This window comes from Phodopus roborovskii, unplaced genomic scaffold (assembly GCF_943737965.1).
Source record: "Phodopus roborovskii unplaced genomic scaffold, PHOROB, whole genome shotgun sequence".
Classification (NCBI taxonomy): Eukaryota; Metazoa; Chordata; class Mammalia; order Rodentia; family Cricetidae; genus Phodopus; species Phodopus roborovskii.
Genome location: NW_026126651.1, coordinates 786,746 through 797,840, shown reverse-complemented (window position 1 = coordinate 797,840; position 11,095 = coordinate 786,746). Strand labels below are relative to the sequence as shown.

Below are 11,095 nucleotides of genomic sequence, written 5' to 3'. Positions count from 1 at the left end.
ATCAGTAGTGTACAGGCTACCTTAAATGCCATCCTAGAGCCTCCATCCAGTAACTGATGGAAGCAGATGCAGAGATCACAGCTAAGACTGTGCCAAACTCCTGGAATCCAGTTTCAGAGAGGGAGGAATGATGAACAAAGGGGTCAAGACCATGCTGGGAAAACACACAGAAACAGCTGATCTGAACATGGAGGAACTCATAAACCCTAGTCTGACAGCTGGGGAACCAACATAGGACTAAACCAGGTCCTATGAACATGGGTGTCAGCTAGGAGGATTGGGAAATCTACGGAACCTCTGGCAATGAAACCAGGATGTATCCCTAGTGCACAAATGGACTTTGGGAGCCCATTCCCCATGGAGGGATACTCCCTTAGCCTACAGACAAGGGGGAGGGCCTAGGCCCTACCCCAAATGACTTGATAGATTTTGATGATCCCTCATGGAAGGCCTCACCCTCCCTGGGGAGTGGATGGGGGATGGGATGGGGAGGCTGGTGGGGGGGCATGGGAGGATGGGAGGGAGAACTGGGACTGATATGTAAAATAAGAAAAGCTATTCAATAATTAAAAAAAAAAAAAAAAAGACCACAAGCCATAGGATCTCCGTTTTGACACAGGGCAGCAGGACATCTAAGAGCTGTCCCAGCTAAGAGCCAGCATCTATAGTGTAGCAGAAACCAGAAGCTTTGAACTAGACCAATGGACTCCTCGCCATGAATGCTTTTAAGTAAAGATATATGACAAAAGGGCTTACTGTCCCACTACAGCTTCCATGACAAGATTGGCTTTTTTTTCTTTTTCTCTTCAATTTTATTTTATGGGGGGGGGGGGGTTTGCAAGGGCAGAGGGTGGATACAAAGGGACAGGAAATGAATAGGATATCAAGACAAATGATGTGAAAGACACAAAATTGTTGTGGAATATTCCTTTACACTGTGATTGGTTTAATAAAAAGCTGAATGGCCAATAGCTAGACAGGATTTCCAGGCACAGAGGAGGCTGGGAAGGGCAGAGTCACCAGCTAGGTGCAGAGCTAGCAGAATAGGCATTATGAGATGAGGTAATAAAGCCACAAGGCAGAAAGTAAATTATAAAAATGGGTTAAGTTATGAGTCAATTAGAAACAAGCCTAAGCTATCAGCTGAGTTTTCATAAGTAATAAGTCTCTGTGTCATTCTTTGTGAGCTGTTGGTTCCAGAAGAGAATATTATGTCTACAAAGGATAAATAAAAAGAAAGTTAAAAAAAAAATGGTAAGGAACAGACTTTGTGGTAAAGCCTTCCATACGAACACAGTGTCTGTTAAGGAGGAACATGGTGAGGTATGAGTCCCTGTGAAATCTGACTCGTGTTTGAAGGACTTTAGCCACTCAAAACCCACCTCAGGTCTCTCCGCAAGAACGAAACAAACGAGCCCTCAGTTGCTGAAAACTTTCCTAGTCAAGTACCAGCAGCATGTTCTGCCATTTCAACTTGATGATGGCCCTTCAGCTGGTAAGTGCCAGCACTCCTAAGGGTTCTCAGCAGTGTGAGTTTGCAGGTGACATGACAGCTGTGACTTGCGCAGGAACCCCTTCCCACATCTGTGACAGACAAAAGGTTTCTCCCCACTATGAGTTCTACGATGCACTTGTAAAGACGACCTGCTATTGAAGGCCTTCCCACATTCGACGCACACATACGGTTTCTCACCCGTGTGGATTCGCTGATGCTCATTCAGTTGGGCCTTAGATGACATGGCTTTCCCGCAGTCACTACATGTGTAAGGCCTCTCCCCAGTGTGAATTCTCTGATGTGTGCTGAGAACTGAACTATGGCTGAAGGCCTTCCCACACTCAGAGCACACGTAAGGCTTCTCACCAGTGTGCACTCGACTATGGACTTTAAGATGGGATTTTCTTCGGAACGACTTCCCACAGTCACAGCACTTGTAAGGTTTCTCACCGGTGTGGATTCGATGATGCACAGGCAGGTGGGATTTAGTGCTGAACAATTTCCCACAGTCAGGGCACTCGTAAGGCTTCTCCCCTGTGTGAAAGCGATGATGCTTCTTCAGATCTGATGCATAAACAAACAATTTCCCACAGTGGCTACAAGTGTAAGGCTTCTCCCCGGTGTGAATTCTCTGGTGTGTGGTGAGGACTGACTTCTGGCTGAAGGCCTTCCCGCAGTCAGAACACACGTAAGGCCTCTCGCCTGTGTGGATTCGAAGATGCACCTTCAGGTGGGATGCGTAGCTGAACGACTTCCCACAGTCGTGGCATCTGTAAGGCTTCTCCTTTGTGGGGATTTCATGTCGCACCTGCAGGCTGGACGGACCTGTAAGTGACTTCAGACAGTCAGGACACGCAGAAGGTGTCTCTCCTCTGTTTATTCCTGGATGAGAAGTCAACTGAGATTTCTGAAGGAAGGATTTTCCACATATGTGACAAATAAAAGGTGTCTCCATAGTGTCAGTGATTTGCTGCTGACACAAAGCAGTGGTATATTCCACTGGCTGGTCCTGAGGAAGAATTTCATGCGGCAGAAGTGGTTGCTTAGGGCTGAGAACTTTCTCAGACTCTTTATCTTTGAATGCTTTCTCTTCCCTGTTAGGAATTGCACACACAGCATTAGAAGGGCCTTGCGTGAGGAACTGACAGGACCCAACGATGCCATTAGGCTTCCTTGTGGAATTGTTTTGATGTTCACTGTTTGCTTGAAGGTTAGAGTTAGGCTGCAAAGTGTTTTCAACTAAGCAACAGTTTGGAAATCTCTTTTGGGTAGAAACGAGGTGGAGGCCTAAAGGAATGGGTTCTGTAGTAGCTTCACACTCTTCACTATTGTCACTTTGCAGTGTTTTCTGGTTAAAGAAAGCACCAGAACTCAAGAGTGGGGTCTGGTTTTGCTGATCTGTCTTTGTGGGGTCACCATCCTGCCCCAGTTCCTCTATAATGGAACAGTATGAACCACGATTAGTGACTTCTTTTGGTACATCATTTGGAAATGCAGCTTTCACACAAATTTGATGCGATGACTCATGCTGTGATGCCCCTGTTAGAAGAGATGAAGGAACAGACACAGTGGGCATGATGGAGGAAGAATCAAGAGTCTGAACAAAAAGAAATCAGTGTCAGACAGTAATGATGCTGGCAATGCCGAAAAATGCTATCATGGCCCTTATAATATGCCAATACTTATGTAACACAACACCCATATGTGCCAGGCAACTTTCTACGCTGTTGCATGACTCTACCGGAGTTAGTGTAGCCAGGGTAAACATTATGAACAGTTGCTTTCTACAAGTACTTTGACCTTGAAGAATCTCTGTGGGAAACAGTGACTGTTAAGCCTTTGCAGGCCTTTGTTCACAAGACGCCGTGGGCACACGTGGGGCTCTAAGATCATTGGGCACTGCAAATGGTTCACTGTAAAGGATTCGAGTCAGGAGGGCATGTGATGCTTTCCTTTAGAGGGAATACTTCGCCAGAAAAAAACAACTTTGTGTAACAATCAATAAATATGCCTTTGTAGGTTCAGTTCAGTCCACCAGAGGCCGGACCTTCCTGCTGCCCCATAGGCCTTAAAATTTCATCCTGGAGTGACCTCTTTCTTTGACTGACTCATGCAACACAGAACACCTGACACTATGAAGTGAGTACATGAGCTCATCTAATCCTCACAACCATCTCCCAATGTGCCTATACGTTTTCCTCATGAGGAAACAGTAGCATCAGTCAGTAGACAAGACGACTTAGATAATTTGTTGGGAAGACTTGGTTTGGTGAAGGACAACCAACTTATGCAAGAGGCCTGTCATACAGAAGGATACGTAAGTATGGGAGAAAACAGACATGGCCAATACTGGTATTGTTGATGGACAGTCAGCATCAGAAGACGGGGTCATTAGCTCTAGAGAAAAGCCTTTGACCATTTTCTCACCTGGTAAATTTTTCCTTCCCTCTGTAAGGACTAGCTACAGCTACACACTTCACCCATGTTCTCAAGCCCTTCCTCGTGAATTTTACACCCCAGTTTTTTATGTTTGTGTCTTATTTCTGTTTAACATGTGTGTGTTCACAGGTGTACATGTTCACTCACGCGTGTGGAGCCAAAGGTTCAGTGTCTTCTTCAGTCACGTTCAACCTTACGTCTTGACACAAGGTCAGCCAGTGAATCTGGAAATCACCAGTTCAGTTGGACTGGCTGCTAGAAAGCCTCAGGGGTCCTTCGTCTCTGCCAACCCAGCCCTGGGATTTCAGGAGTGAGCCACTGTGCTCGGTTTTTATGGGACTGATAGGGATTGAACCCAGGTCCTCATACTTACATAGCAAGCCCTTTACCAGTCGAGCCACCTCCTAAACTGCCCAATTTTTGTGTGTGTATTTCTTATGTGACTGGGTATATGGGTATGTTAACCTGTGTGTACACTTGTGGAGACAGAAAGTAGATTTTAAGTATCTTTCTTTTATGGTTCTCCAACTTACTGTGTGTGGTATTTGTGCGCTCAGCATTGCATGTACACAGTGAAGTCAGAGACCAACTCTGACATCTTTCTCTATTGCTCCTCATTTATTAGTTATTTTTTTGAGACAGGGTGTCTCATGGAATCAAGAGTTCACTATCTCAGCTGACCTGTCTACCAGGCCCTTGACATCCTACCACCAGTGCAGGAGTTACAGGCACACAGGCTTTTCTATGGGAGCCAGAGCACAGACTCAGGTCCTTATCACCACTCAATAATCATACCACTCACCGAGACATCTCACATCACTCACCGAGACATCTCACGTCACTCACTCAGAGACATCTCACTACACTCAGTCACCGAGACATCTCACGTCACTCACTCACTGAGACATCTCACGTCACTCACTCACTGAGACATCTCACATCACTCACTCACTGAGACATCTCACTACGCTCACTCACTGAGACATCTCACGTCACTCACTCACCGAGACATCTCACGTCACTCACTCACCGAGACATCTCACGTCACTCACTCACCGAGACATCTCACGTCACTCACCAAGACATCTCACGTCACTCACTCACTGAGACATCTCACGTCACTCACCGAGACATCTCACGTCACTCACCGAGACATCTCACGTCACTCACTCACCAAGACATCTCACGTCACTCACTCACCGAGACATCTCACGTCACTCACTCACCGAGACATCTCACGTCACTCACTCACCGAGACATCTCACGTCACTCACTCACCGAGACATCTCACGTCACTCACTCACCGAGACATCTCACGTCACTCACTCACCGAGACATCTCACGTCACTCACTCACTGAGACATCTCACGTCACTCACTGAGACATCTCACGTCACTCACTCACCGAGACATCTCACGTCACTCACTCACTGAGAAAACTCTCTACACTCACTCACTGAGGCATCTCACGTCACTCACTCACCGAGACATCTCACGTCACTCACTCACCGAGACATCTCACGTCACTCACTCACTGAGAAAACTCTCTACACTCACTCACTGAGGCATCTCACGTCACTCACTCACTGAGACATCTCACGTCACTCACTCACTGAGACATCTCACGTCACTCACTCACCGAGACATCTCACGTCACTCACTCACTGAGAAAACTCACTACACTCACTCACTGAGACATCTCACGTCACTCACTCACTGAGGCATCTCACGTCACTCACTCACTGAGACATCTCACGTCACTCATGAGACATCTCAATAGCACAGCACCTTAGTTTCTCTGAAACACACTCACTGAATGTGGAGGACACATTTTTGGCTACACTGAATGGTAGACCTAGACAATGACTATTGTCCTCCCATTCCCATCCCTTAGTACGGAAGTAACAAATTCTCAAATGCCAATTTTACACACTACTGCTATGACTTTTCCTTTTGATGCTCTATTGTCAACCTTCAGCGTCCACCTGGAATATTATAAACTTTGCCCCACAGAGATTCTGAAAAGCTTATCCACAAATTGCCAATACTGGGATGAAACGAAGGCTTAGTGGTTAAGAACAGTTGTTGCTCTTGCAGAAGACCTGAGTTTGGCTCCCAGCACCCACAGCACTCACAATCACCTATAACTCCAGTTCCAGGGGATTCAACATTCTCTTATGGCTCTGCAAGCACCAGGTCACACACATGGTACACAGGCATACATGCAGGCAGAGCACTCATACATATAACATAAAAATAAATACGTTTTAAAATAAATTCTATTTCTCCACTACATCTCAACAACCTCAACATAAAAATGGTCAATGACTCCTAACTTTGAGCCTTTATTCATAGCCTCTAACTCAGTGGCTCTCACTGTGGGTCATGCAGGGTCATTCAAATATCCTACATATTAGATATTTACATTATGATTCATAACAGTAGAAAAATGAAGTAGCAACATAAATAATTTTATGGTTGGGGGTCCCCACAACATGAGGAACTGTATTAAAGTCACAGCATTAGGAAGGTTGAAAAACATTGCTTTAACTCAACTAACTTTGCTTTGTCTGGTCTTTTATTCCAATTCAAAATTACTTTATGAATAACCAGTTCACGTGCCTCCCAAATCAACTTCCATGAGGCTACTTCATGTGAACCACAAGAGCTTGCCAGCAAACCTGATGATCTGAGTTTGATCTCTAGGAGAGAAGTGACTCCCTGCAAGTTGTCCTCAGAGCTCCACAGGGGTGAGTGACAAGTGCACATCCAGAAACATAAATATATATTCAAAAACATAGTAAGGAATGCGTACATGAGAACATGTAAAATAGGAATACGGTGGTGCCATAATTAGGACACAAAAGATCCAGGATGAAAAACAAACCCTGATGAAGCCTGAAATAAATGGGGTGACCAAAGAATGATGAAACATACAAAAATATATATACATGAAAATGTATTTACATGACACATATAATAAGATGCTGAAAATAATTATGAAAACATATCACAGGAGAGCCTGGAGAGATAGATGGCTCAGTGGTTAAGAGTGCCTGCTGCTCTTCCAGAGGACCTAAGTTCAGTTCCCAGCGCCCTCATATGGGTGTCCATAACCACCTGTAACTCTAGCACTCTCCAGGCCTTTTCTAACACACAAACTCTCTCTCTCTCTCTCTCTCTCTCTCTCTCTCTCTCTCTCTCTCTCTCTCTCTCTCTCTCACACACACACACACACACACACACTCTCTCTCTCTCTCTTTCTCTCTCTCATACTCTAGAATACTAAAACAAGGAAACATTTCTTTTACTCATTACACAAGTAATGTATAAACCACATTGATAATGTTAACTTTTGACAACTAAGATGCACAAACAAGAAATCCATGTGTGACTTCTTTGTTTCATGATTTCCAAACATGAACTGTGAACTTGTACAGATCATTAGAAGGAAACAAGCATATATCCAGTAACCATCTTTCTGTCCCTATTGCAGGCTCACAATAACATGCAGTACAGTGTTTACTACGAAAACTGGGAGTGGGGGCGATCTAGGTGCCCACTACTGAGGGGGTGAGTAAGTCAGTAGGCTGCTTACGCCTCTCAGCGATCTCCCTCCACCTGTAACAGTCACTCACCTTGGCACAGACACCGCTGATGTGGGCAATCAACTTTCTTCATCTTGAGGGTGGCCTCTGGCCTGGGATACCCTGTGAATTACAAGGATACTGGATTTGTTGCATCCTCTTAGGTTTCACAGGGTATCCAATGAACTCTGTACTGGCTAACTGCAAAAGTCAACATTAAGTCACACATAAAAGGTGCCAATGGAGTGGAGCAGCGGCCACACAACTAAGAAGTCAGGACAGAGTTCTGATATTCCATCAAGTTTTGTGAAGAGAAAAATACGAGACCCATCCTGGCTCCCCAGGCCAGCTGTGCTCACCCACTGCCAAGAGGTGGCTGTAGATCTCCAGCATCACGTCCTGGTACAGGCGTCTCTGGGAAGAGTTCAGGTGCTGCCACTCCTCCTGGCTGAAGTTCATAGTCACATCCTCAAAGGACACCAATCTCTGCAACAACAGAAAAATACAGTAAGTAGCCATGTTTTTAGTGATTCCCCTCCCACCCCCAGGAAGTACCCACCCCCAGGAAGTACCCACCCCCAGGAAGTACCACAAAAATACTGATTTCACATTTTATGTTCAGGCATGAAATGTGAAATCAATATATAATGTGAAAGACAGTACATAAAAATACCCTGTCGTGCACTGTATACTACGTCTCGCCTACCCCCATGGAGGACAGACTTTCTCCACTAAATTTAAGCCGGACGACAGCTATTAAGCTATATTATACTTGTCTAGAGTTGTATGGGGTTCCTGGGGTCCAATGCTACAGTATGAACTTCTACTCTTAGTTGGTAAAACAACAAATGTCATCTCAGCAGGGGCTACAAAGGAGCATTTTACAAATACACACAGAAAATGTAGGGAGGGACAAAGTAAGGAGGAGCTGTTCTGCTCTGTAGAGCACAGCAGCTTAAACTGTAAATAAGATGCTTGAAGTAGGATAGAACACCATTTTCCCAGAAGAGAGAGAGTGTGGACAATCCACAGGTCATCACTAGACACAGCTGGGCGGGGGATGATTTAGAGATGCAGCTCTCACAAACCATCATCGCTGGAGGGCAGTAACACAACTGCTCAAATTGTTCATGCCTCTGGAGGCCACTCCTCATCTGTGACCCCATAATCAAGCCAAAATAATCTCTGGCTCACCAAGCTAGACTTGGTCGTACCTACTTCTCTGCCCTGCCAGTCCCCTCTATCCGGGCTGAATAGAAGCAGGACTCCCCCGGAAGTCACAGATGGGCAGACAAACCTAAACCCAGGAAGCAGCACAAGGAGCATGTCAGGCCAGGGTGAGGAAAGGCTGGCCTCTCAGCCCTCTGGGCTTCACTCTCAGCCTGAGAATGGAGGTCGCCTCAGGAAGAGAGCTTGCAATCTGGCACTTCCAATGTCTACACTAGTTCTGGAGAACAGAACCTCACCTCACATAACCCATCCTGCTCTTCTGCTTCCAGTTTCTGGGGCTTCTGGCAGAAATTCACATCAGCAGACATGTCCTCTGTGGTGTCTCTCTAGGTCTCAGGTTTCCTCAGGATTCGGGTGAGCACGTGGAGCCTCTGAGTAGAGCTGACAAGCAGAACTTGGTTGTGTTATGAAGGACCTGGCCTGACCCAGGGATCTACAATGACACAGAAAGTCCTGGAAAGTCAATGACTGTGGGACACTCATCCAACATTTGCATATGAAGTTTTAGCCCTACTTGTCAGGCATCATACAGACACTGCATAGTAGATACAGTTAAGAAAAGCCCAACATCCGCCCCCTTTTTCTTTTTGAACAGGGTTGCTCTGTGTAACCCTGGCTGTCCAGGAACTCACTCTGTAGACCAGGATGTCCTCAAACTCAGAGATCCACCTGCCTTTGCCTCCTGAGTGCTGGGATTAAAGGCGTGTGCCACCGTACCTGATCCAACTTTAAATTTTATGAAGATGCAGGAAAGAAACAAAAGACCACTGTTTTGAACTAATGGTTATGAAGAATTCGCTGCAGATTTCCCATCCTTTAACTGTGAGAAGGAAGATGCAGGTGCTCACAGGCGTTGGGAATGAAGTACTCTGCGGCAATGAAGAAAATATAAACAAAAGAATGCTGTAACTGTGTCACAGAGCTCTAGCTACTTCAAACATCTCATTTGCCGCGAAAGCTGCCATGCTCTATGGAGAATGACAGTTGCTCCTTTATTTGTCCTGCCCAACATTTTCCGTGTACACCTGTAAAATTCCTTTTTAGCCCATACTGTCTTTACATTTGCTGTTTTACAAGTGTGATGTAAGCTGATTCCCAGCACCCACATCAGCAGCTCACAGCCCCTGGAGGATCTGAAGCTTTGGGCCTCCAGGAGCGCCTGCACTCAGGGGCACATTCCCCAAACACGCACACGTCACAATTACAAGCTGGTCTACAGCCATACCATCCTGGATTCTGATCTTGGAAAAGCTGCAGAAAACAATTTAAAAAAAAAGTGTCAACTCCATTTTATTTAATGCTCACTCAAGACTTTCAACTGCGCATCACAAGCATGAGTGTCCCTGGTTCCTTAAGCAGTGAATGAGGCTGTGTGCTATGCTTCTAGAATTGGACTCGAGGTCACTAAGTGCATGGCAGGAGATGAGTCTCTGCTGCCTCACACCATTCCTACTGTCACACAGCAGAGCAGAAAGGCAATTATGGTGCACAGGAAGGAAAGCTTGAGAGAGGAAAAGAGACCTTCATCCTATAGTCTGACCTGCTCTTTGTGCTGTGAAAGATGGGTAACTTCAGACGCTACTGAAGCCCAATGTGTTCTCAAAAGGTACCCAGGCAAAGACAGCACCTAAGTTTCACTTACTTAAGGGCCAGAGGACACATTCCTAAAGACACCTCCTAAGAAAGTAAATCTGGCAGGGCAGTGGTGGCGCATGCCTTTAATCCCAGCACTCGGGAAGCAGAGGCAGGCGGATCTCTGCTTTCGAGACCAGCGTGGTCTACAGAGCAAATTCCAGGACAGGCTCCAAAGCCACAGAGAAACCCTGTCTGGGGGAAAAAAAAAAATCAGAAAGTAAATTTGATGATTCATCTTCAAATCAAAGCACTTTGAATCAGTTTAGCTCCAAGATGGACAAAAAAAAAAAAAAAAAAAAAAAACAAAAACAACAACAACAAAAAAAAAACATTAGACACCCCCCCCCCCCCCCGCTAGTGTGAGTGTGTGCTACCTAACCGGCCTCCAGGAACAACTTCAAATATTCAGAATAGAAAATGACTTACAAAATCCTGGCCTCTGCTAAAGAAAGAGGCCTCAGCTGGAGAGTTCCAGTTTCCAGTGAGATCCGACTATCCTGCAAAACCTTCCCAAGTTCCAGCTCAGCCCTTGTCTTCTTCCGCCAGCTATTGGCCAGAGGTGAGTCTGGGCCCAATCGGGGCTGCTGTCCCCTACAACCTCTTCCCCCCTCCCCCTGCCCGAACTCCCTGGGTTGGCCCCTGATCCTGCTGCTCCTGTCTCCTGTCCCCACTGAGAGCACCCTTGGAGCTCTGATACACCCCCACCCATC

At 45.9% G+C, this 11,095-nt stretch overlaps 1 protein-coding gene across 1 annotated transcript; it reads right to left on the bottom strand.

The window, feature by feature from the left end:
• Positions 1 to 914: 914 nt before the first annotated feature.
• LOC127213687 (zinc finger protein 175) lies at positions 915 to 9,280 on the bottom strand. The gene is made up of 4 exons (XM_051174144.1): positions 8,987 to 9,280; positions 7,880 to 8,006; positions 7,572 to 7,643; positions 915 to 3,034 (listed from the first exon to the last, which is right to left on the bottom strand). Exons 1-4 carry the CDS (start codon positions 9,056 to 9,058, stop codon positions 1,512 to 1,514), a joined length of 1,794 nt encoding a protein of 597 aa, XP_051030101.1. The 5' UTR covers positions 9,059 to 9,280; the 3' UTR covers positions 915 to 1,511.
• Positions 9,281 to 11,095: the final 1,815 nt, after the last annotated feature.